Genomic DNA, 24,871 nt, shown 5'->3' on the forward strand with positions numbered 1-24,871 from the left:
TTTTTTTTTTTTTTTTTTTGGTGTTTTTTTTTTTTTTTTTTTTTTTTTTTTTTTTTTTTTTTTTTTTTTTTTTTTTTTTTTTTTTTTTTTTTTTTTTTTTTTTTTTTTTTTTCATCTCTATCCAGATAAGTGAGATGCTGAGACATTCATCCATCCATTCGGTTGCCAGGATTTTAAGCTACCTTCGTAGTCATGGTATACTTGATTTCTTGGTATTGTTTCTAATATAGATGAAAAGTGGGGGGAAATGGATTTTCATGCCTACTTTCATGGATATGTTCAAAAGGACTACAAAAACTAGAAATGTTCGTCTCCTGTATCAGAGGAGGCAGACAGGCAGTAGTCTATACACTTGTTTGCATCTCCACTTTAGTAAAAGTAGAAATAAGAGCAATGCTCCTTAACTTATAAATATATCATGTTTAGTACAGTCAACTGAAGTTTCAACTTTTAGGTCCAAATACTGCATAGTTATTTTGGTAATCTAAACATCTATTTTTTCACGAGTCTTTACATTTGTTTTAGGAGCTGAATGCTCACGATGATTCTGTTGCAAAAATCCTTTACTTTTCATGAATATTGCTTAAGATGTAGAATTCAGTCCTTTCCACATATCATGAAAAAATGTGTACATGAAACCTTATTCATTAAATAAGATTGTCTGAAGTCCAAAGGCTATGATCTGCTGTCCTTATTGAACAAAAGTTAGTGCTGTCTGATTATATTTTACTTCTTTGTCATATGACTACAAATAAATTCTACGTCTCCTATTCATATTCTTGCTTTGTGTTCATATATTATCCTTGTCATTTTCATTTTGGTCATTCTTCCATAGGATGAATGAATGTAAAAGTTCATCAAGAAAGAGTTTAATTGGATATACATTTTTTATTGCAGACCAGGTTTCAAGCGTGTTTTTCTTATTAAATTCAGACCTTCATGAGTCCAAAGTTGCTTCTACTCTTGAATATATGTCTACAATGCGTGCTGATATAGTACCAGTGGCTCAAACAATAAATGGTCAAAGGGTTAACTCGGAGAACCTCTCAGTAGTGGAACAAAACTTTAAAAGAGGGAAACTTCATGTACGCTTCAAACGCAGGAATGGGCGTGTTAGAGTGACGGTAACTTGCCTCTAACCCACCAAAAATCAGATATGGCATTATCTCAATAATCGAGCAAATCATCTCTATTCTTGAAATTCTTTGGTAGTGTGAGGATGCTTGTGTTGAGGATTCTGGCATTAAGTTCACTCCTGTTTCTTTGGAAGATGGTCTAACTGCTCAGAGCCTTGTGCCCAAGGTAGCATTTTTAAATTTCAATCGAGAATTTTTCTCCTTTCCTCAAATACCACGCTATGGACATGCATATCGAGTTGCAGCTTTTGTTTATAAAATAGGTTCTTTCTTCTGCATTAATGTGATGAAATGCTTCATGACAGGTGCAATTTAATCTTCAGCTGTCAGAAAAGGAGCGACTTGACCGAGAAAAAGTTGTACTCCCATTCGAGCACCAGGGTATGGCCGCATGGGGATTTCGATACTACATGCTTAGTCCTAAAATTTGTTTTTATAGGCGGATTAAGATTCTTTCTCCTGCATTTCTTCTTGATACCCTTTCTTGCTTGTTCAGGGAATGGTAAGCCCATTGAAATCTACGATGGTAGGAAGTCCCTCAACAACACAAATGAACACGGAGATGCTTCGGCTAAGATGCCCCTTACAAATGACGATTCTGGCAAGGGCGAAATTATCTATTTTCGTGATTCGGATGATGAGATGCCAGATTCTGATGAAGATCCTGATGATGATTTGGACATATGATTTTCTATGTTTCTTCCTGCAGAGCTAGCAGACCATGCATGTAGCAATGCCAAGGTGACAAAATTGATGCATCACTAGAGCCTTTCTGAAAGATTGTGTGAGCTTACCAAAATCCACTTATCCACTGACATCTAGGTTTCAACTAGAAAATTTGTTTCATAGAATTCTCTTCCCATAGCAAAAGGTATTTAGCTAATATACAGTAAATGCCAGATATGTTTGTTCTAATATTATACTCTTGTAACAATTTACTTTGAAACAATATTGGTCTGTTTGATTTGCTGGAAAATATTTTCTTATAATAGGTTTTTCTTCAAATTTGAGGAAAAATATATATTTTTTAGATGACGGGAAACCTTCCATCGCTACTCACTGTGGGTGTGTACTTTTTAAATCAAGAAGTTCAATAAAGCACAAGTTGAAACATTGTGGTTACCAAACTAGGAAGTTGTCAGGTGAGAACGGGTTGCCCATGAAAGAACTAAGAATCACTCGTAGTCGTTCGCTTGCCTAGATTTAACGGATTAGAAATACTGATTTTTTTATTTATATTTTTTAAATGTGATGTCATTTTTGTAAATAATTAAACATCGAAGTGCAAGTAAATTGTGTTAAAACATCGAAGTGCAAGTAAATTGTGTTAAAAGTGAAGTAACAGTTTCATATATTGCACCTAAATGCAAGTAAAATGTATTACAAGTTGTACACTACTCATCAATATTAAGTGCACCTAATGATACACATAATGTTATCATTTTTTGAGTACTATTGGTCACCTACTGTTATCATTTTTTGAGTACTATTGGCTCTGTTACAATGTAGTATCTGTTCATAGCTAATTTCTCAACCAAATGAATCACAAAGAACCAATATCGCCTCCACTGAGGTTCGAACCCACCCCCTCCCATGTTATCATTAGTTGTATTAAACATTAGTTCACCTATGTGAAAGACTTTATCATTAGGTGCACGAATGTTAACCAGATAAATTACTTGAATTATTTAGTGAAAATAATTGCACTTGTAAGTGATTTTACTTGCACTTTTAATACATTTTACTTGCACTAAAGTTTGAATTATTTATAAAATGCCACCACCTCGTTTTTTAAAATTGCATCTGATTCGTTGAATCTGGACACGAGGACAGCTGCGAATTGCGATTGATTCTTAGTTCTTTCCTGAGATCCCGTTCTCACCTTAGTGCACCCCTACCAAACTAATAGTTAATTTTTGTGGTTATTAAATCAATAACATGACCAACTTGCTGAAATTATCCATTAATATAACAAAAAAAAAAATTCAAATACCTTTTTTTATTATTATTTGAAACAAATTCAAATACATTTATGCATGCAATAAAGATATGTGATTTATTATCATAATCTCTTAGCCAAGAACCTTGTGGTCCCAATAGCTTTTATAACCCTAGCAATAATTTTCATGTGAGGAGCAAAACAAGTAGCACTCTTTGAATTCTAACAGCTTTTGCAGTCTCCCATGAATGCACAATACGTGTTCCTTAATTTCTTCACTAAACCCGACGCACGCCATTCCTCATCTCCCAAACCCCATACACTACACACCAACTATATATATATCCCACTCGATCTACACTTCTACAAGCACTACAAATTAAACCTTAAACAATCCTCGATCAGCTCAGAGATCAGAAGATGAAGAAGGCCATGGGTTTGGCGATAATGTGTTTTATGGTGGCCGCAGCTGCGGCGGCGATGATGGAGGAGGCGGCGCCGATGACGGCGATGATGGAGGAGGCGGCGCCAATGGCGGCGCCGAGTCCGTGCATAGTGACGGAGCTGAGCCCGTGCGCGGGGCTGCTACTGACGCCGGGGCGCGGGGCGGCGCAGCCATCGCAAGCGTGTTGCAGCAGGCTGAAAGAGCAGGAGCATTGCCTGTGCGGTTACATCAACGATCCAATCATCGGTCCTTACATTAACGCCATCAACACCCGAAGCGTTTCCGCAACCTGCGGCGTGCCCATCCCCAACTGCTGATTATATATGGTTAATTGTTGTGTTGTGTTCCTACGTATACCTACCTATATATAAACGTAATTAAGCTGCATGCATGCATGGCTAGTAATGTCTGGTCTTTATTTTCCTTGCTACTACTCCTAGAATAAAAGTTTACATGCAATGTAAGAGATTGTCTCATCACCTTTCTTCTGCGAATAATATATATAATGAATTAATTCCTCACTGTCATATAGTGTGATGACATTCATTTTAATTATTGGAGTTTGTTTTTTTTTTAATTTTAATTTTAACTTCATACATCACTAGGTTTAGTACTTGCCTAGTCTTGATTGTGAAAACCTATGGCGGTACTACGGTAGCAAATTATACTATGGATCAGGATTCCCATTACCATGTAGAATATAAACCATAGATAAATATTCATTTTAGTATACTGAATGTTCATTTTTAGTGTATTGAAAGTTTTTTTAAATAGTATACTTAAAAATAAACTTTCAGTATACAAAAAAATGAACCTTCAATATCAATATAATAAAAATTAACTCATGGCTGTCAATATAATAAAAATCATGGCTGATATCAGTGGTCCATATTAACTTTTCATGGCTGATAGTATAATTTGCCATAATGATGGCTATGAGGTCTAAAAGGATTTCTTGGCCCATTTAGCAAACTTAGTCGGGCCTTTGTTGTTTGTTTGTTTCTTTATTGGACAATACCCTCGAATGCATACAAAATAGAACATCAACTTGTCTTCCATTTTATATTACTCTTTTTTTTTTTTTTGATACATCAATAATTGTTTTAAAAATAAAAATATATATAATCAGCCTATAATTTTCTATTTTATATACAGAGAATAAGTATGTTTGATATTGGATTTATAGTATATGGTTCATTCTATTGAGCCATGACATTAATTATATTTGAGATTAAATTTATCAAATAAATGCATCAAATCGACGAATTAAAATGTTTAATTGTTTGATCAAATAATTGCATCAATTCAAGGCATTGATAGTAGTATTTTGAGATGTCGGATCCTATTTCTTTATGGAACTAACATGGTGTTTGGTTGGGAGGAGGGAATTAGTGATGAAATGAATTGTAATTCGGTGAAAAAAGAATAAGGTATGGATATAGTATGAATTCAAGTTACATTATTTGGTAGGGAGTAACAGAATTTTGGGAATGGAAAATGAATAAATGATATAAAGACTAAAATATCCTTGTATAATAATAATAATAATAATAATAATGGCAAATTTGTAAATTTCTTCATTTTTTCATTGTAATCAACTGCTAAAATTGGAATTATTTAGGGAATAGTATAAATTGTAATTCAATGGTTTGAGGAAATTGTAATTTCTCGAACCAAACATGCACCCTAAATTGTATATTCTAGTGGAAACCAGTTCCACTTGTTTCATTTTCTACAGTTTCCTATTATATCCATTGGGATTTTTTATTATTATTTTTTTAATACTGAGTACTCCGTAGTATTTTCGAAACCCTCCAAAATTGTTACGGAGTATTATTTACTAATTTTTATGGTTAAAACAAATTGATAAGACAGAAAGATTGCTTTTAAAATATATAAACTATTTCAGTAAGACAATTTATATCCGATCCAGTTGCTTGTTATGTTTTGGACGTATTAAGCATAATGTTGGACAAATTTCTCTGCTGATACGACATTGACATGTAAACTAACGTCAACATTCTAACAAATCATCATGAATCTTTATTAGAATTTTGACTTTGGGTAATCTTTATTGTTTTCATGTTACCTTTGATTATATGTTCAGTTCTTTAGCAAGTTTTGTATTTTCAATGTTGATTTTTTACTGTAATTATAATTGAATATGAGAAAACGTGAAATCTTAAGTTTTTTTTTGTCTCAAAATTTCATTCTCGTTGATATATTTTCTCAACAAATGTCAAATAATACAAAAATACTTCGTATCAATCGCAAATAATACTTAATAGTTTTTTATAATCTATTTGTTGTTTGTTTTGAGTAAGTTTTAGTTGCATGGTCTTACATGTAGCTCATTATTTGTTTATTGTCTTATATTATTTAGTCGAGTAAGTTTTTTCGCCTGACTCTCAAACATTGCTATTGTAGTCAATGAAGAAATAAGGTTTCACACTTCGTCATGACTTCGACTTTTTGTTATAAGAGCATCCATATCAAAAGTTATTTTGGGGTTTTTGGAACAATAGTGAGTGACATAAAGGTGAGATAATGTAGGAGAGAGAATGATTTGTATCATCTGCAAGGAACAAGAGATTGGAACAATAATGAAAATTGCGGACTCCAAAGCTAGTTGGTGCCACGCACGCGTGGCTGCAATCAACGCGCCTAAGGTGCGCCTATCAATATTTTTTTTTACGGAGTATTTTTTTATTTTTAAAAATCAGATTTGTTTTTTTATTTTTTTTCTTCTCCTTCCATTTTCTCTTTCCTAAATCACACTTACAAAAACTACTCAAAAATCGCGAAATAACTCCATTGATAAGGATGCTCTAAGAATGGAGAGCATGTTACCCTACAAAAAATGAATTGTAATTTAATCTCAATATAATTACTTTATGGAGGCATTAATACGTGTGTAGACATTTCATGTTAAGTATTATTTAAAAATGTCTAGAAAATTTTGTTTGGATTATAATTTTAAGAATGTGAGATTTTGCCATTATTATAATAAGATATTTTATGTTGTCAATTATACTAGGTAAATTATTGTTATACAACCATTAATAGCATTTTTTTTTGTGAACACAAGTACACAACCATTAATAGCATTAGTTTTAGTGATATCCAACATAATTCCACCTCTATTATTGACACTATAAATAATAAAAATAACTATAATAATTAATTATTATTATTTATTTGTTGGTCAATCTATATGTTCCATCAACTAGTCAACTAGAATTGAAAGGAAATATGTGATCACTATAAAAGGTTGTGCATGGTAAAAATTTCGCTCTAGCATAATGACTTGCAAATTACATTAAAACAAAAAAAAAAGAAGAGGTTATGGTCCTGTTTGGTAAAATAATTAGTTTATCAGTTAATTTTGATTTATTTGACCACTATTAGATGTTTGACTTTGTTAAAAATCAATATAAGTGTTTGATTAATCAATTTTTTGTAATTCCAAAATGTTGAAGTTTAAAAAGTTTATCAAAACAATTTTTTCAATTAATTTTTTGAGAAAAAATTTTATACCAAACAATTATTAGCTAACAACTAATTTACCAAAAACATTTTATAATTAACTAATATTATAAACTAATTATACTCTCTAACTTAATCAGTTAAGAGTTAATAACCATTTTCCAAGATTTGCCTATCTGAGACATTTTTTATCAAGGCAAAAACTTGTGTGAGACCGTCTCACCATGCGACGGGTCGAGTCGGGTCAAGATGCAAATGTAACACTTATATGCACAAATGTCATACTTATATGCTCAAATGTAATATTAATCAGAAATAAAAATTTTGTTACTTATAAGGGTAAAATATAATAATTTAAAGGGAAAATACAATACTTTTACATTTCGATTTAAAAGTATTACATTTCTCCACAAAAGTATTATATTTGCCCTTATAAGTGAGAGACACTTGTCAACATTACTTATTATGAAAAATGTATTACTTTTTCTCTAATAAGTAGCAAAAATTGTATTCTTGATTAGTGTTATATTTGAGCATATAAGTATGACATTTGAACATATAAGTGTGATATTTGCATGGTGCCTTAACCCGACCCGACCCGTCTCACGAATAAGGATCCGTGAGAAAGTCTCACACAAGTGTGACCCTTTTACCAAAAGAGAATTATATTTCACCTATAATGTATTTATAACCAGAATTACCGGTGGATGATATTATTGGTTTCATGGTGTGTCTGTGAAATGCCTCGTTGGCAGTAAACATCAACAATTTTCTTGGTCCCATCAACCATTTCAAGGTACGAAACGCTCACGTGTCTCTACTCCACTTCCAAAGCCCCACGCTCCGCCACAACCTACTCGCCCATACTCGCCGCCGTTTGGCTCTCAGTTCGAACTTCGACTTCCCTCCCCATCGCGCGTGTAACTCCCCGCGTCACCTTTACAAACATGCGCTCCAGCCTCCACCATATAACGACAGCGCAAGTTAGCAGACAGACGTAGACTAAACGAAAAAAGATAAATAGAAAAATAATTGTAGAGGTTTGTTTGTTTGTGCCGCTAGCTGCCTTGTTCTGCCATTTTGACCATTCCTGCAACGATGCCCATGGCGAGGGATGCATAATGTTACATGGACCATACGTGGTGGGACTAGACTACCCACCTACAACTAACAACTCCTTTCCAATATTAATGTTAGATTTAACTTATGATCTTATCAAAATCATATTTTACTCACTCGATTATTTTATCAAGAATTAATATGATTTTACATTTAGAGACAATTTTAATTTCATGAATCACTCCGTCATACTCTATAAACACACGAGGTTAGGTTTGAACTAGCTAACAATGTGTTGTCTAGACTGATTTATCTCTTAATCTTTTGTTGACTAAAATTACAAATGTAAGTTTAACTATTGTACATTCTTGAGTAGGCAATTTATACCATGGACCAGAGTCTAGTTTGTATTGCAGACCTTAGTTCAAAAATAACCTTTAGATTATGTGTTTATAGTTGACACATCATGTACCTACAATTGATTATTTATGTACTTATAACTATCATATTATGTGTCAGCAATTATCAAATTGTAAGTATATAATATGTTAACTAAAAGTACATAATTTTTATATCGAGTTCACAATACCTGAATCCATGGTGTAATAATTATCTCGAATAGTGACTATCTATTTCACAGTTCACTCAAAAAAAAAAAAAAAAAAAGGAAAAGAAAAAAGAAGAGCGGCCGTTTTCAAGGAGGGCCACTGAGCAGCTATGACTGCTAGTACAAGGGGCAGAGTTAGCAAGCAGGTAGCGAGTAGGACTGTAGGAGGAGGAACAAACCCCTTCATCGTCAAGACTTCACCTTCACTTTTTCGAAATCCTCAAAACCCAAAAAAAAAAAAACAGAAAAAGAAAAGAAAAAAATTACAGCTTTGTAAAAAATCCCCCATGATTATTCTCTTTTGATTGCTGTGATTTGATATTACGGAACTGTAACGGAGTAATCAATTACACCCTTTTCCTCTTTTTCTCTCATACCCTTTGTCAGTTTCACCTGTGAGCTGTGTGCGCTTCAACTACACGCACATTGCGCGAAAGCAGAGACCCTCCGTACTGTGTCTTTCTTCTCAGCCTTTAGTGGGGAGAGGATCATTGAATTTCAGAGGATTAGCGTGTTTTCTCAGCTTTGGAACCAGCTTTCAGCAAATGCACTGGCCAAAAATGATGTCTTTCTGGGCCAAGAAATGGAAATGAGAACAGATAAGGTGAATAACTGAAGAAGGAGCTTGAGAGGTATTCAAGAATTTCTTGAAGAAATGAGTGAAACTGGGGGGATAACAGCTTCATCATTGGCTATAACAGAGAAGAAGCCTCAAAGAACTGGGGGCTGTGTAGGCATCTTCTTTCAGTTGTTTGATTGGAACCGCAGGTTTGCCAAGAAGAAACTATTTTCCAAGAAACTGCTCCCACCAGGTCAGTTCTTTCTCCATTTTCTGTTCCCTGTGTTTCCTGTTTTAACCTTAGGGAAAACAAACCATGTTTTACTATGTCTGTGTTTTCTTTTGTGGGACTGAGTCAAAAAGCTTTCTTTTTGTGCTGCATTCCATATCTATGATAACTAGATGCCTGTGTGGCTGTGTGTTCTTTTCTAGTACTGAGTAAAAAAGGATATCTTTTAATCTTTTCATGTGTTGCATTTATTGTGTTAGTTCGTTTAAAGCAAGGCTCTAAGAAGTTTGGGGGAGATGAGAAGCAGCCAAAGCATAGATTGGTATGGAATCTTTCTACAAAATTGAGCATTTTTATCTTGCTTGGAGTCTAATGGGCTTGGTTTTTTGGTTGTTTTTGTGTGAATGGATAGATTGCTGATGAGAACAGTGGGGGCTTTCCTAACATTATTAAGAGTAATAGCAAGGGGTGTAGTGTTTATTCTGAAAAGAAGCATGAAATGCGATCTCCGGGTTTGGTTGCTAGGCTCATGGGGCTGGATTCAATGCCAGCAGTTCCAAAGGAGAAGCCAAAGAAGGTTTCATTTAATGAATCTGCAGGTAATAAGGAGGAGAAGTTTGGTTGTGATACAGGTAGGTTTGAGGGTGAAGAGCAAAGTTTTGTAAAAATGGGGGCAAAGCAAGAATTAAGGCCTCAGAAGCTTCAGAAAACGGGGCTGAGTGAGAGGCGCCCGGTGACTAGGTTTGGAGCTGAGGCATTGCAGATAAAGAGTATGCTGTCGCGGTCAAGGAAGCATCACCCGAAGCTGGCTACTCCGCTGAAAAGCCCTAGGAATGTTGCTGGGAGAAATGCATCTCGGTTGATTGGTGTTGCTACTAAGATTCTGGAGCCCGGGATGCAGAAGAGTAGGGGGAAATATGCCCTGCCTTGCTCAGACACTTTGCGTCGACCCTCAGCAGTTTTGCAGGAGCACCCGATGAGTTCAACACCGGGCAATTCTGAATTCTCTAGTTACTATACGGGCGCTGCCAATGCTCTCAAGGGAACGTCGTGCCAACATTGTGGCCATTCGCTTGACATCTTGGACTCCATACCGAGCCAAGAAGAAGAACCATCCATAATTCCTTCGCCTGTTTCAAATTGCATTGAACATTGTCAAGATTCAGAAAGAAGTATGCCAAGAGTGCCCGTATTTTACTCCCAGGAACAAAAGGAAAGGGCTCATCAGGGGCCATTGTATTCTGCTGCTGTAGAAGAAGAATTATGTTCTGCAGGAGGTAGATTCGAGAAGAATCCCGTTAACAGAGGTCAAATGCCACAGCAGTTGACTAGCCAAGAGTGCCAACCGAGCCATGGTTCATCTCATGGTCCTGTGTGCAGGACTCAAAAGCCAAATCAAATGTTTCCCGGGAGAGATAGAGTTCCTCAAAGGGCAAGGTCAAGCAGTTTGCAGAGCAATAGAGTCACGTCAGCAGCGAATTCAGTCAATGAGACAAAAAATTTTGTTGCGCTTAACAAAGCCTTAAATGGAAGTAGTACTCGAATGAGGATGCCAACCAAATCAGATAGTTGTGCTTTTGAATCAGAAAGAAGATTTTGTAATAGGAGAACCGAGTCCCTTTCTCCAGTGCGTAAGAGAAGGTCTGTGAATGTAACTAGACAAGGTGAGAGTTCGGAGTTCACAAATTTTAATTTAGGAAAAGGATTAAGTGGTAGCTCTAATTCAATGAGTGGCAAAGAGAGTGTTCATCCCATCCGTTCTATGAACCGGGCTTATACTGATAGGAAGTCGCCATATCCACAAGAAATTGGCCAAAATGGCTCAAGACAGAAGGTCAATGATATTGTTTCATTCACTTTTAAATCGCCAGTGAAGCAGAAGGCCGAGGTGCAAGGAGAAGCTATTGGAAGAAGGTTCCAGACTAACTCATGTTCTGATAGGACCCCGGGGAAATTGGTATTGAAGGAAAATAATGGCAGCATTTGCTCAGAGGAACCACCGTTTGCTTTGAGGGGGGATACACTAGGCGCGATTCTGGAACAGAAACTGAAAGAGCTGACTTGTCAAGAAGTTGAGTTGGCCGAAGGGGGTACTACATCAAGAAAAACTACTGCTGTCATTCTTCAGGAGCTAATATCTGCTTTAACAGCAGAGAGACAATTTCACGAGGATAATTTTATTGTAAGATCTAGCGGGAAAAGTGGTATCTCTCATCCTGATAATACACATCATGACTATACCCCAACGAAGTTTCAGGTTAGCATTACTTATGACTTATCCTAGAACTTTCAGATCTGAATTTATTGCTTTTTAAATCCCATCAAGGAACACTAATCAGAAAAAGGAAAAAAGAAAAAAAGTCTATCTGCCATATGACAATACAATACATGTTTATTACCCATTGATACCATAGGTCCACATGAAATTTTTAAGTTACCTTTGCATAAATTACAGCTAATTGGTGAACTGTCTTGGTGGATTAGATTGGTAATTACTCTGTAATTCATTACTATTTAGTCATGCACTTTTACAAATATATTTGAGACTTCTTTTCTACTTTGATAAATATGCTCAGGCCACAGCAAAATCAGCCACAACCCCAGCTGCATACAACCGGGATATTAATCACTTCAGCCCAGGATCCGTTCTTGAAGGTTCATTTTCAAATAACAGTTATGTCTCGAGCAGTCTGGATGGAAACTCAAGTATAAACCCATATGTTTTTCTATTCTATGTATCTATTGAATAGCCTCGTACTTTTGAGTTCTAACTGTTGTATCCTGTGTTTTCAGTTTCAGGGGATAAATTGGTTTCTGATTCTTTGTATTTCTGTGATGAATCGTGCTCATTCAACCCTGATACGGATCTTCTGGACTCTGCAACCTCTTTGGCCACGGGGAAGTGCTATAGAACATTAGTCAGTGACCTTGTTAACAACATTACTGCAGTTTTACAAAAGATCAACCTTTTTAACGGTGACTTGAGAGGAAGCAAGCTTGACTATGCAAAGGAGATACTTTTAAATGCCGAACTAGTACTTGGAAATGCAGCCTGGAGTAGTTCACCTCTAGACACAGGTTTTTCTGTGACCCAATTTCTTCTCGAGGAACTTGAAACACTGGCCAGTGTTATGTTGATGAGGTTTGATGACCTACTTGGCCTTGAGAATGCCAAACATGGAAGCCAACTTAAACAGTTCATCTTTGATTGCGTTTTAGAGGTTCTAGATTCGAAGGTCAGTCGATATTCCAAATCTGGTTTCAGAGCATGGACAAAACTACCGCCTTGCATGAACACAGAGATACTACTGTTTGAGATACTCGGGGAGGTGAAACTGTGGACGGCAATGACAGGGTTGATTCATGACGATAAAATAGAATGGGACATGAGTCATTCTTTGGGAAAATGGACTGATTTTGAGGTTGAAGTGTTTGAAAATGGGGCTGAAATCGATCGACAAATACTCCAGAATTTGGTAGATGAAGTTGTGATGGACTTCTGTACTGTACTGTAAACCAGGTTTCAAGTAAATGAGGGTTCCAAAATCAACATTCCAAGTGATCCCTCTTCTTCATCAAATCTTTAGCATGAATGTTTGTACAAATGGAGCACTGTAGTGACTGACTTTGTATCTGATATCAGTTTTAGTAGAATTTGTATTCAAAGAATTTGCATCATAAAACCTGTGCTTCATGAATTTGCCCTTTTCAATTTTCATTAAGCCATTGCTTCTTCATCGTGGGCATTTTTTTTGAGTCACCAAGAAAAATCCTCAGACATTATCTAAGGTAGTATTGTCCACTTAAGTTGTAGTGTCCACGGCTGACTGACTCAAACCAAGAAATTCAATAAGCAACTTATGTGTAGGAGTGAAATTTGTAAGTTGTAACTTTATAGTTATCAAGCCAATAATCAGACCAATTTGGCTGCGGTTGTCCATTTCATAGTGGACATTTTTTTGAGCAATAAGAAAAATTTACGGTCACTATCCAAAGAGGTGCACGATTATAAGTCAATACTCTGACAAACTTCTTGAAGTTTCACAGTGGTCATTTGAGCATACACATCACATTTAAATCCATAAAAGTGAAAACTGGGAATTTATTAAGCATTTCAATATTGAACATCCAGAAAAAGAGCATATTGAAACCAGAAAAGGCAAATCCTCTGCTCTATACATAATGGAAATTTGTATAGAAGAACCAATTTCTGAGGTAATGAAATAAAAATTTAAAAAAAAAATCAAAAAATTTAAAACCTCACAAGGAAAAAGAATCACAGAAAAACCCAATTTTGTTTTTCAAGAAAATCTCAAGATTCAGAGCTGTCTGTAGCCTAAAACAGTCTTGCCAGTGCCACCCCTTCTTCCATTCCCAGCCCTATTGTCTCCATTAATGGCGTTCCGAGCAGCAGAAGCCAACCCCTTAAACTCCTCCAAATTCGCATAGCTCTTCCTACTCATCAACCCTCCACTCCTCTTATCCCCTGAGTTCAACGATTTACTCCCCACGCCCCCAACAAACCTCCCGCTTTTCATCCCCGGCGGCGGAGGCGTCGCCGACTTCTCCATCACCGGCGGCAGCGGCGCCGGCGGCTTCCGGTTCTCCTTCCTCAACGCGTACGAGAAATCCGGAACCGACTGGGCCAAAACAGACGCCCCCTTCGATCTCCTCGGGGGCGTGGCCATACTCCCCTGAAATTTCACCTGTTTCTTCGGAGGAGTCAAGATTAACTCCTCCTCCTCCGATACGGGCGGCTTCATGTGTTTCATTCTGAGCTTCGATTCCCGGAGATCGGCGTAGGCCTTGTATCGGGGCCCTCGCTCGAGAAGAAAGCCCTCCGTCGTGAGCTGCAGAAACTGGGGGTGATCGGCGCTGGAAAACTGCGATAACAGCAGAGACTTGGGGTCGAGAGCGGAGAATAGCGACACGGATTCGTCGGTCCCCCCCATGTTTGGATGTTTGTTCCTTGTCTAGCTCGCTCCCCTAACGTTTGAGTTTTTTTTTTTTTTTTCTCTCGGAGGCGTGCGAGAGAGCAGAGAGGATATGGAAGTTGATATCGCAACGGTCTAATGAAAGAAAGCAGGGAGTTTTCGAACGTTTGATTATGCCCTCCCCTTTTCTTTTCAAACGTTAGAAAAGAAAATCTCGACACCGTGGGGCCCATCAATACTTTTTTTTTTTTTTCTTTTTCTCTCCCAACTACTAGTCTACTCCATATTATTAAACCGGTGTCAGCTATTTTTTTTTTTTTAAATATAACTAAAAAAATTCACCGTAATTACCTCTAATATGTGAAATGAATAAATTTCACTTTATAATCACAGTGACTAAAAATACTAGAAAAAGATAAACAAAACTATATTGTCCATAGTCGATCGAGTCAAATTAAAACCAAAAGTGGAAATAGTCCCAAACTTGTGGGATCAAAAGTGGAAATAACTTCTCAAATTAATCTTGATTCACATCGAACAATCTAATTAAAAGGAATAATACTGATCTTATTAATTTAAGAGTGTGATTAATTTTTTGGGTTACTTCATCATATCCTTAATTCCTTACTTTAAATAGGGTTTAACCGGACCGGGGAAAAAAGAAAGAAGAAAAAGATGCGGGACCCATTCGTATTGCTATTGGGCTCCCCCTGCAGCTTCAGCCTTCAGGTTGGAAGGTTAACGTTGGCACTTGGCATCCTACGCAGCAGAGCTTATCGAAAAAGCAGAAACGATAAACAAAAATCCTCAAATCAAAAGCTGTCGTAAAAAGGAGCCTTTCTTGTTTCGATCGAAGGTTTCAAAGCTGGGCGGCACACATGGCTTTGTGTAACATTTGGAACGCAGTGACGTTAAAGTTATACCCTTATATTGAAAATTTGTACCAAATATGCCTGAAGTGGTGGATAATGAGTTTGATTCATACTAAAATCGCTCTAGGATAATTTTAATTGATAGGTTTAAATTGAAAAAACTAATAAATTGTTCTTACTGAGATTAAATTTAGAATGTCAATAATGTGGTCTAGTGGCACCCGGTTGTACTTCCATGCGGAAGGGGTGGGTTTGAGCCTCAGTGGAGTCAATACTGACGCTTTGTGCTTCAGTAGGTTTAGAAAGTAATTTTTTTTAAGAAATAAATATGAACAAATACTACATAGTAACAAAGTTGATGCTGCAAAATTTTATATATTACCAAAAAAAAAAAAAAGAAATCTCTACAAACTAACACAGTAACACATATGCATATATCTACATTTAGTAAATTAATACTCCGTAACTAATAGTCTATTACTTATACTAGCACATCTTTATATAGAAAATTAATTGATTTATATATACCTATATAGAAATAACGATTGATATAGTAATTTAATTTAATATACATAGTAATAATGTAATATATACTGTGTAATTAATACATGATAATCAGATAATGCATTGATAAAAATAAAAAAAAAAGAAGCATGATAATGCATAATAGCAATTAATATATATACTAATATATATAGAAATGCATTATATTATGCTACATATAAATATACATAGTCAAACACCTTGTGGTCATATGGTATGTAGTGATTCTTCCATATGGGAGGTCATAAAATTGAGCCTAAGTAGAGTCAAATTGACTCTTTATGCTTCATCAGGTTATTTTTTATGCGTGGTCCACGCTCCGACCTGACAGAGCATTTGAGAGATATAAATCATGATAATTAAGACAAATACATAGGTTAGACATTTACTTCATTTTTTGTCCTAGATTTATAGGTGACAATCCACTTTTAATCCTTTTTTATTAAAACATCATTATTTGGTCATAGTATTATTGTGGCATGACCAATTTTGGTCACCCATTAACAAAATCGTTGAAATATCGTTAAATACAAAGACATTTCAATCATTTCCATACAAAGTATGTTAAACCACTATATTTTTTTAAGGGAAAAGGGTCAAATAAACCCTCCAACATTACCTAAGGAGTCAATTAGGCCCCTGAACATTTTAAAGTAGCAATTAAACCCATCAACATTGTATTTTGATGCAAAAAAGTCCATAAACCTGTTAATGACCTGTGATCACAGGTCATTGGGATTCCAGCCAAATTTCCAGCACACTCCGACCATATTTAGGCATAAAAGTCACCGGCGACCATCGAACGGTCGCCGGTGACTCACTGGAGAAGGCAACCACTTGGTGAGAGAAGGCAACCCATTGGTTGCCTTCTCACATGGTCGCCTTCTCCGGTGAGATGGTCGCCTCCTCTTCTCACTGTGAGACACCGGAGGAGGTGACCTTCTGTGTCGCCTTCTCACTGAGAAGGCAACCACTGAGTCACCTTCTCCGGTGAGGAGGCGACCCAGATGGTCGCCTTCTCTAGTGAGTCACCGGCAACCGTTCGATGGTCGCTGGTGACTTTTGTGCCGGAATATGGTTGGAGTGTGCCGAAAATTTGGCTGGAATCTCAATGACTTGTGATCACAGGTCATTAACAGGTTTATGGACTTTTTGGCATCAAAATACAATGTTGATGGGTTTAATTGATATTTTAAAATGTTCAGGGGCCTAATTGACTCCTTAGGTAATGTTGGAGGGCTTATTTGACCTTTTTCCTTTTTTTTTTTAATGTTTATTTTTTTGAAACATTCATAATTGAAGACCGAAATGTCATTGTATTTAACAATATTTAAACTGATTTGTTGATAAAGGACAAAAAATGGTCATGTCACAATAATACTAGGACCAAAAGTGAATGTTCTAATAAAAAAGGACTAAAATAGATTGACACCTATAAATCTATGACAAAAAATAGAATTAACTCCTGTATAAGGAGTCCCGATAGAGAATTTAGAAGGATGTAAATCATGGTAATTAGATTTATTGCCTACCTTATATGAGGATTTGTAATGAATCATAATCATGCCTAATTCTATTGGACAATATTTAATGATTAAGAATGTAATAATACATATGATAATATAATGTTATTATGCAAGATGTAACATTATATTTTTTTTTATGAGAGAAACTCGCAATCATTATCTAAAAACCCTACAATTCTACAAACATTAATCAGTTCTAAGTTCCACGTGCCAACATAGTGTGTTAATTACTGGTACTGATAATTCACTATCAAAAATAAAAAAAAATAAAAAAGAAAAAGAAAAAGGAAAATATAGCGAGTAAGAAAATAATGAACTGAAACAGAGTTGAAGCATCAGTGCATCACTCCATTTTTCTTTCTAATTTCTGTTTCAGAATTTTCAATTTTTGTTCCGACTCCGACGGACCATCCAAAGCCACTCTCTCAGCTGTTTCTTCTTCTCACAATTAGCCGACACATAACCAGAGCAGTTCAAGCTCAAAAGCTCATTAGCACGAAGCTCCAATCGCGTTTGGATGTTGAGTTCTGTCGTCGTCATCAACTCTCCGCAAGGTATATTCCGCTCACAGATTCACTTAACTTTCAGTACTGCGTGTTTAAATCTCCAATTTCGTCGCTTCTCCGTTTGGATCTTTTATTCCCGTTTCATTTTGCTTCGATTTTGTGTCGATTTTCCGTTGATGTTGTTAAAAAATCTGTACTATAACTTGTGTTTGTAAATGAGGTGTTGCATGTTGTCTCTGAGTGGATCATTGGAGGATGTATTGTTTGTTCTTACGCTACCTTTAGTACTTGCTTTTTGTTTGGTTTCTTTTACTGCTTTGTTGACCCTTTGGTAATATATTTATTAGCGTTGACAGTTGAGACTCTGAAGATGCAAGCTTCAACATATGCAGGCAGAGCCGACTCTGGATTTGGGCTTCAGACTCGCCGTCGAGGTTTTGAAAGATCTAAAACCTTCAATAGTAGGAGGATTTTGGCCTGTAGCAATCTCCGCATGACAGAGAGGAGTAGTTGTTTCGGATTAAAGCTCGGCTCTGCTTCCATGGGGATCGAGCTAGGCCGCCCTCGAGCAAGGGTACCGAGTGTGTTTGGGGAGTCGGCCAAGCCCAGGTCGATCAGAGCTAGCGCTTCTGGTTTGTGATTGATCCCTCTATTGTACATTGATTTACTCAACAAAATTAGTGGTGAAATTTCCTTCATCTATTTTTTTTTTTTTTTTTAAATAGTGACCAATTTGATGTCTCAAGGTCACTAGCTTAACTTCCTCAGTCGAATTATGATGATTATAGTGTATGCATTGATGATATCACTACTTTTTTATTTTATTTTTATTTCTTCAGATTGGAAATCTGAGAAGAGGACAATATACTTGCATATCCTATGATTGTTTCTTCACATCTTATTTTAAAATTACCAATGTTAATGCCAGAAATTCAATCTAGAGCAATAACTATTTGGGTGACTCCATGATTGCCAATAAGAAGTAAATTTTGGTGCACTGGCTTTACTTTTGATCTGAGAGGCTGAGAGCCTTGCACATTGTTTTATGCCCTTGTTTTTCTTTACTTTCCAAATGGCTTACCAAATTGCTACTAAGATGATCATATACTTTTTGAGTTAATAAAGTACTATATTTTTGTTTTTAACATGTCAATGTTAAAGTTGCTTATAATCTATGATCCTGAATAACAGAAGGAGATATTGAAGCAGTTGCACCCCTCAAAGGGAATGGGAAATCATCAGGTTCAGTGTTGCCATATGTTGGTGTTGCTTGTTTGGGAGCAATTCTGTTTGGATATCATCTAGGGTATCATCCTTATTATTCCTTTACTGTTTATTTGTATCTACATCATCACATTTGTTACTGTCTTCTCTTAGATCTCTTCATGTACATACAATGCATATATGATAATGATAATGCCTTTTGGTTCTATAACTCGATCAGTTTGATGGTAATGCAGCAAAACATCACAAAAGTTAGAAGTATCTTAGATTTGCTTGTTTCCTTTTTTCCCCCCCTTTCTTCTAAACACTCTTATCTGCATGGTGCAGGGTGGTGAATGGTGCTTTGGAGTATGTGGCCAAGGATCTTGGTATTGTTGAGAATACTGTGGTACAAGGCAAGTCTTCTTGATCAAGTGGCTTATGAAAAGAAGTTCACTGTTCAGTCACAATTGTTTCATACTAAACTTCAACCTGGACAGGGCTCATTTATTGTTTACTCTGATCCTTTACCTTCTCCAGAATATGCAAATTTGGATTTTTTAGGAGAATGAATTAACCTTCATAGGCTTTTCGAATGTTAGATTTGCTACAAGCAAGGGTAACAAAATATTTGTTTGCCATGTTCTTGACAGGATGGATTGTTAGTGCAACTCTTGCTGGTGCCACTGTAGGCTCATTTACTGGGGGAACATTGGCCGATAAATTTGGCAGAACAAAGTCATTTATTTTGGATGCAATTCCGCTAACAATTGGTGCTTTTCTATGGTATTTTCCTTAGAATTATTGAATGATGATTATATACAAGCCTTATTCTTGGCATTAGTTTCAGTGCCTCATTATGGTCTTAAAATTTTCCAGTGCCACAGCTCAGAGTGTTGAAACAATGATCATTGGCCGCTTACTTGTTGGAATAGGAGTTGGCATCTCTTCTGCTATTGTTCCTCTTTATATATCTGAGGTGTAAAACCTCAACCACTTCATGCATATGAATTTGGTTTATTTTTAAAAATTCCTATCATTATTCAACTGACAAATGCTCTGTTCGTAGATCTCACCAACTGAAATCCGTGGTACACTTGGATCTGTCAACCAGTTGTTTATTTGTGTTGGGATTCTTGTAGCACTTGTTGCAGGATTGCCTTTAGCTGGAAATCCTTTGTGGTAATTCTTCTTTGATATGCTCAGAAGAATACATCATAATAAACTCAGCTCAACTTGATTTCAACTACACAACTCAAGTACTCTGTTTTACTCCACAATCTAGTTGGGGATGTGTTTCTCCATTTAATTTTTTAGCAACTAAATGTGTCATAGGCTCTTGATCTAGCATATCACAAATATCCAAAAAATCAATTTATTTTAAAATTTCAGTAGCAAAGTTTCTAGAAGATTTTTAAGTTGCCAAAGTTGGTTATCTAAATGATAGCTGTTCTTCTAGCTGGAAGATCTTAGCACTTACTCAGCAACAATGTAATATTAACTGCCTTAAAAGATGCTTTTTCCCTTGCATTTTTGCTTATCAGAAGTTCAGACATCAAATTAGACTATACCTTTGTTGCCATTGTGACAGACCAGAGAAAATTAATTGCTTGCCTGACGTCTTACTTTGACTAGTAGCATCAGAAAAAAGATGTTATGTCATGTGTACATCTCTTCCCTTCAAAATTGTCAGATTTGGAATTTATCATGCATCAACCAGTTTCAGTAGTTGATATTTAATCTTATTTAAAAATTCCACCTATTCCTTGGATCCTTCTGAAGATATGAAGAAATAATTCATTCTCACTTCATTCCTAATAAGGCACTGAACTGGTAATTCCTGACTGTCTGGAAAAATTCGTGTTATGCTTGGGATATCAGTTGCTTATCCTCTGAGTCATTAACACAATACAATTTTCTCTTACTCATGCTTATTTATCTGCTCTTTTCTCATTTGCAGGTGGAGGACAATGTTTGGTATTGCTATTATTCCATCTGTTTTACTTGCACTTGGAATGGCCTTTTCTCCTGAAAGTCCCCGGTGGCTTTATCAGGTTTTCTTTGCTAGATATTAGGCCATTCATAATGTCAGACTTTTATATGATCTTCAGCATGCTGTATTCATTTCCTATGTGATCATTTAATAATCATATAATCATTAGCTAGCTCATAGTTATACTAAATTAGGCACCTTTCTATTGCAGCAAGGAAAAATCACTCAAGCTGAAACAGCAATAAGAAGACTTTATGGAAAAGAAAGGGTTGCTGAGATAATGAATGATTTCAATACAGCCGCTCAAGGCTCTTCAGAACCAGAAGCTGGGTGGCTTGATCTTTTTAGTAGTCGTTATTGGAAAGGTATTTGTTTTTCATCAAGCTGTAGGCTAACAGTCCTTTGCTTATGGATGACTGTGGTGTTCTCATACACATCTTTTTAATGCATAATATTTTTAAATGCTAATACTGCTCCTATGATCATTTATGTTGAAGTATGAGGCTTGTAATATGCATTGCCTTGCTGCTAGCATGGATGAAGGTGTATTTTGATAGTTCAAAGTGAAAAACTGAAAATATATTGCACCTTTGCATTTGTGCATTTTATATGAATATGCATATTTTTTTAATCTAAAATTGTAGCTTCATGGCTTGGTAACACTATTTAACATTGATCTTTATATAACTTATAAGCATGGCTTCTTCATTGACCTTCTCTGCACTGCCAGTAATTTTCTAATTGCTTTGTATATGTGCAGTTGTCAGTGTTGGTGCAGCATTGTTTTTATTCCAACAGTTGGCTGGGATTAATGCTGTTGTATACTATTCTACTTCTGTGTTTCGAAGTGCTGGAATTACATCCGATATTGCAGCGAGTGCTTTGGTTGGAGCATCCAATGTGTTTGGTTAGTCTTCTGAAGTTTTAAGGAGATATTTCAAAACAGATCTTTGTAGTTGGCATGATTCATTCCCCAAAGTTTAATTTCCTTCCAGGCACAATTGTTGCATCCTCTTTGATGGATAAGCAGGGAAGAAAGAGTCTTTTGCTTACAAGCTTTTCTGGAATGGTAATGTTTTCACATTTAGAACATTCAGAATATTGTCATTTTTTTTCCTGGAAAGAATTGGACTTAAAATGCTCAGAGTAATTTTCAGTCACAGCCTTTTACTATAGCTGTCAAAGGCAATTATAGCAGCACTATCTATTTGGGTTAACCTAGTGGTGACTTCTTTTGGAAGTTGATACTGTTTGTTGGCTACCTAAGGCTCTAATTGTTGAGAGTAAATTGATTTTGGCTGTTGAAATAATAATTGCTCTGTTCTTAACACACTAACAAAATGACATGATCTCTGTGGTTGTGCTTGTTGTCTGATAATTTTCTGTATAATACATGCAGTAAATTATGGTGAACTTAGCAAACCTTTTAGCACTTCTCTTTCTTGCATAATTTTTATATATTTTCTGAGTTTTTTTTTTTTTTTTTTTTCTATGTACTTGAAATTTTCTTTTTGAAGGCTGCATCAATGCTATTGCTTTCCCTGTCATTTACATGGAAGGCACTAGCACCATATTCTGGCACACTCGCTGTCGTTGGTACTGTTCTGTAAGTATTTCCCTTCCACAGAGTTCATCTTTATGCTCAGAAGCACTATTTTTCACTAGTTAAGAGGCCTGGTCTGTCTGTGATATATGATTATTTTCAATAATGCAGTTATGTGTTATCCTTTTCTCTTGGCGCTGGTCCTGTGCCTGCTCTTTTACTTCCCGAAATATTTGCCTCTAGAATTAGAGCGAAAGCAATGGCATTGTCCTTGGGAACGCATTGGGTAAGTCAATTGAATATATTGTACTGTTGTGTAATTTTAATTTGCAGCTTCGTTTGGCTTTCTCCGCTTTAGCTCAGGACCCAATCACCTAGAGGATTTAATTAACCCGCAAACTGATTGTCATTCTTAATGAGACCTAGTTTAATGCTAAAATTTACAAGCACATGAAGATTCTGAGCATTGTTTTGGGATTCAGTTACTTTTGCGACAAAATATTCCATGAAGGTGCAAACATACAGGAAGGAAAAAAAAAGTGAAATTTGACATCATTGTGTTAACATTTATGTTTCACAAAATATCTCAACTCAGATATTGATTAACTAGTTAGTTGATTTTGGTAGAATACCGAAAAGTAAAGCTCGATTGATAAATGCCACTTTTGGTTTGGTTTCAACTTTCAAACTCATTTGATATTGTGCTGTTTGACAGATATCAAATTTTGCGATTGGGCTCTACTTCCTGAGCATTGTTAATAAATTTGGAATCAGCACGGTGTACCTGGGGTTTGCAACCGCATGTGTTCTTGCTGTAATGTACATAGGTGCTAATGTGGTTGAGACCAAGGGTCGATCACTTGAGGAGATTGAGCGTGCTCTTAGTCCTGCCGTTTGAACGAAAGAATAAGTTAGAGAGAGCTGCACGGAAGTGGTGGAGTGGATTAGTGAAAGCTTTCGTCTGCCATCCAATGCTATTGACATCTAGAAAGCTTTCCGGTAAGTGTTTAACCCCAACCATTTTGCAGTTGTGTTTATTCCTGGTTGTAATTAGCATTAGGTGCGGCGTATTGTATCTATAACTCTGACAGATTGTCGTAACACTGGACGACACTGATCTGTGGGCTGTGGCATTTTGCTGTCCTATTCTTGTTTCAATTTTTTTTTTTTTGAATATTAAATAAAAAATAGTTTTCCAAATCATGCGTAAATTGCGACACTAGAATGTAGCCCCATCCAACAGCTCTTCAAAGTCAATTTTGAAGTCAAAGCCGACTATTCCAAAGAAAAAACTTAAATTGTGGCAAATGGATGTAAGACAGAGATGGAGTGAGCTAGTCCAAGAGTGGGCATATCAGCATCACTCACCACTTGTGTAATTAGTCAATTACTAAGGCAGTCTGTATAGTTAGGGTGAAATCCAATTACAATTACGCCGGTGATAATGCCATGACCTTGACCTGCAGGATCTTAGATGATGTACAATTTCAAAGTTGGACGGACTAGATGAGATGCTAGTTCTCAACTTACTTCAACTACGGTTCAATTCCCACCGTAAGTATTGTGATGTAGCTTAACTGTGGTATGTAGTTTGGCATTTAGGCAGGCAGGTAGCCACTGAAAATCGAAAAATGCAACGCAGCCTTGCTTCCATGGAAATATAATTAGCAAACTCCATCGATCTATTTACGTGCGTTTGTAGCGCAATCTTACATCAAACCATTCATCTCCATCTAACAATATAATGGCGTCCAAATCTCTTTCCATATTTGTGCATAGCTTTCTTCTCTTCATGGTTGGCTTATCCGTCGGTATCATCTCCACTTCATACCGCCTCAACAACTTCTCATCATTCCCCTTCACCGTTCCGGCCTCCATTTTTTCTGTTTCTACTCCGTCGTCATTGTCATCGCCACAAAGTCCTCCTCCGCTGCTGCCCTTAAATGCTAGTAGTACGAAACTAGACGAGAAGAAGTTTCTGGAGTCGCACAACATGACGGATGACGAGCTGCTGCGGTTAGCCGCATCATCAGCGGCAAAAACATCTAAGGATGTAGCAAAGGTGGCGTTTATGTTCTTGACACCAGGCCCTCTTCCACTCGCGCCTTTGTGGGAGAAATTCTTCGAGGGGCATCAACATCTTTTCTCCATATATATCCACGCACACCCTTCTTATAATCAATCTTTCCCCGACACCTCTGTCTTCTACGGCAGAACAATCCCCAGCCAGGTTAGCACTACATACCCATATTAAACTCTTTTTTTTTTTTTTTTTTTTTTTTTTTTTTTTT

General features: G+C 36.4%; 5 protein-coding genes across 7 annotated transcripts in view; 4 read left to right on the top strand and 1 right to left on the bottom strand.

Annotated features, from left to right (window-relative positions):
• Window positions 1-2,112, top strand: part of LOC116012023 (elongator complex protein 5) — a 4,633-nt gene extending 2,521 nt beyond the window's left edge. The window contains exons 5-9 of the mRNA XM_031251484.1: window positions 126-195; window positions 898-1,124; window positions 1,213-1,302; window positions 1,442-1,517; window positions 1,633-2,112. Coding sequence (XP_031107344.1) covers window positions 126-195; window positions 898-1,124; window positions 1,213-1,302; window positions 1,442-1,517; window positions 1,633-1,823 — 654 coding nt within the window. The 3' untranslated portion in view covers window positions 1,824-2,112. The remainder of the gene's footprint in view (window positions 1-125; window positions 196-897; window positions 1,125-1,212; window positions 1,303-1,441; window positions 1,518-1,632) is intronic.
• A 6,749-nt stretch (window positions 2,113-8,861) lies between these two features.
• On the top strand, window positions 8,862-13,195 carry LOC116013457. Its single transcript, XM_031253228.1, has 5 exons — window positions 8,862-9,484; window positions 9,721-9,782; window positions 9,873-11,717; window positions 12,037-12,166; window positions 12,254-13,195. The coding sequence occupies exons 1-5, from the start codon at window positions 9,328-9,330 to the stop codon at window positions 12,973-12,975; spliced, it is 2,916 nt and encodes a 971-aa protein (XP_031109088.1). The 5' UTR covers window positions 8,862-9,327; the 3' UTR covers window positions 12,976-13,195.
• A 337-nt stretch (window positions 13,196-13,532) lies between these two features.
• On the bottom strand, window positions 13,533-14,556 carry LOC116013932. The gene has a single exon (XM_031253897.1). It carries the CDS (start codon window positions 14,410-14,412, stop codon window positions 13,780-13,782), a length of 633 nt encoding a protein of 210 aa, XP_031109757.1. The 5' UTR covers window positions 14,413-14,556; the 3' UTR covers window positions 13,533-13,779.
• A 3,062-nt stretch (window positions 14,557-17,618) lies between these two features.
• On the top strand, window positions 17,619-23,780 carry LOC116013759 (plastidic glucose transporter 4). Of its 3 annotated transcripts, none has more exons than XM_031253677.1 (14): window positions 17,619-17,889; window positions 18,189-18,473; window positions 19,033-19,147; window positions 19,393-19,460; window positions 19,698-19,830; window positions 19,924-20,023; window positions 20,114-20,226; window positions 21,005-21,098; window positions 21,249-21,402; window positions 21,798-21,944; window positions 22,033-22,106; window positions 22,555-22,643; window positions 22,752-22,866; window positions 23,296-23,780. In XM_031253677.1, the coding sequence occupies exons 1-14, from the start codon at window positions 17,853-17,855 to the stop codon at window positions 23,476-23,478; spliced, it is 1,707 nt and encodes a 568-aa protein (XP_031109537.1). In that variant the 5' UTR covers window positions 17,619-17,852; the 3' UTR covers window positions 23,479-23,780. The 3 variants fall into 3 exon arrangements, with proteins under 3 accessions (XP_031109537.1, XP_031109538.1, XP_031109539.1); XM_031253678.1 differs by having other exon boundaries at window positions 18,198-18,473; XM_031253679.1 differs by having other exon boundaries at window positions 18,234-18,473.
• A 544-nt stretch (window positions 23,781-24,324) lies between these two features.
• Window positions 24,325-24,871, top strand: part of LOC116012832 (glycosyltransferase BC10-like) — a 2,730-nt gene continuing 2,183 nt past the window's right edge. Inside the window, exon 1 of the mRNA XM_031252507.1 lies at window positions 24,325-24,810. Coding sequence (XP_031108367.1) covers window positions 24,325-24,810 — 486 coding nt within the window. The remainder of the gene's footprint in view (window positions 24,811-24,871) is intronic.

Source organism: Ipomoea triloba, chromosome 3 (genome assembly GCF_003576645.1).
Source record: "Ipomoea triloba cultivar NCNSP0323 chromosome 3, ASM357664v1".
Taxonomy (NCBI): Eukaryota; Viridiplantae; Streptophyta; class Magnoliopsida; order Solanales; family Convolvulaceae; genus Ipomoea; species Ipomoea triloba.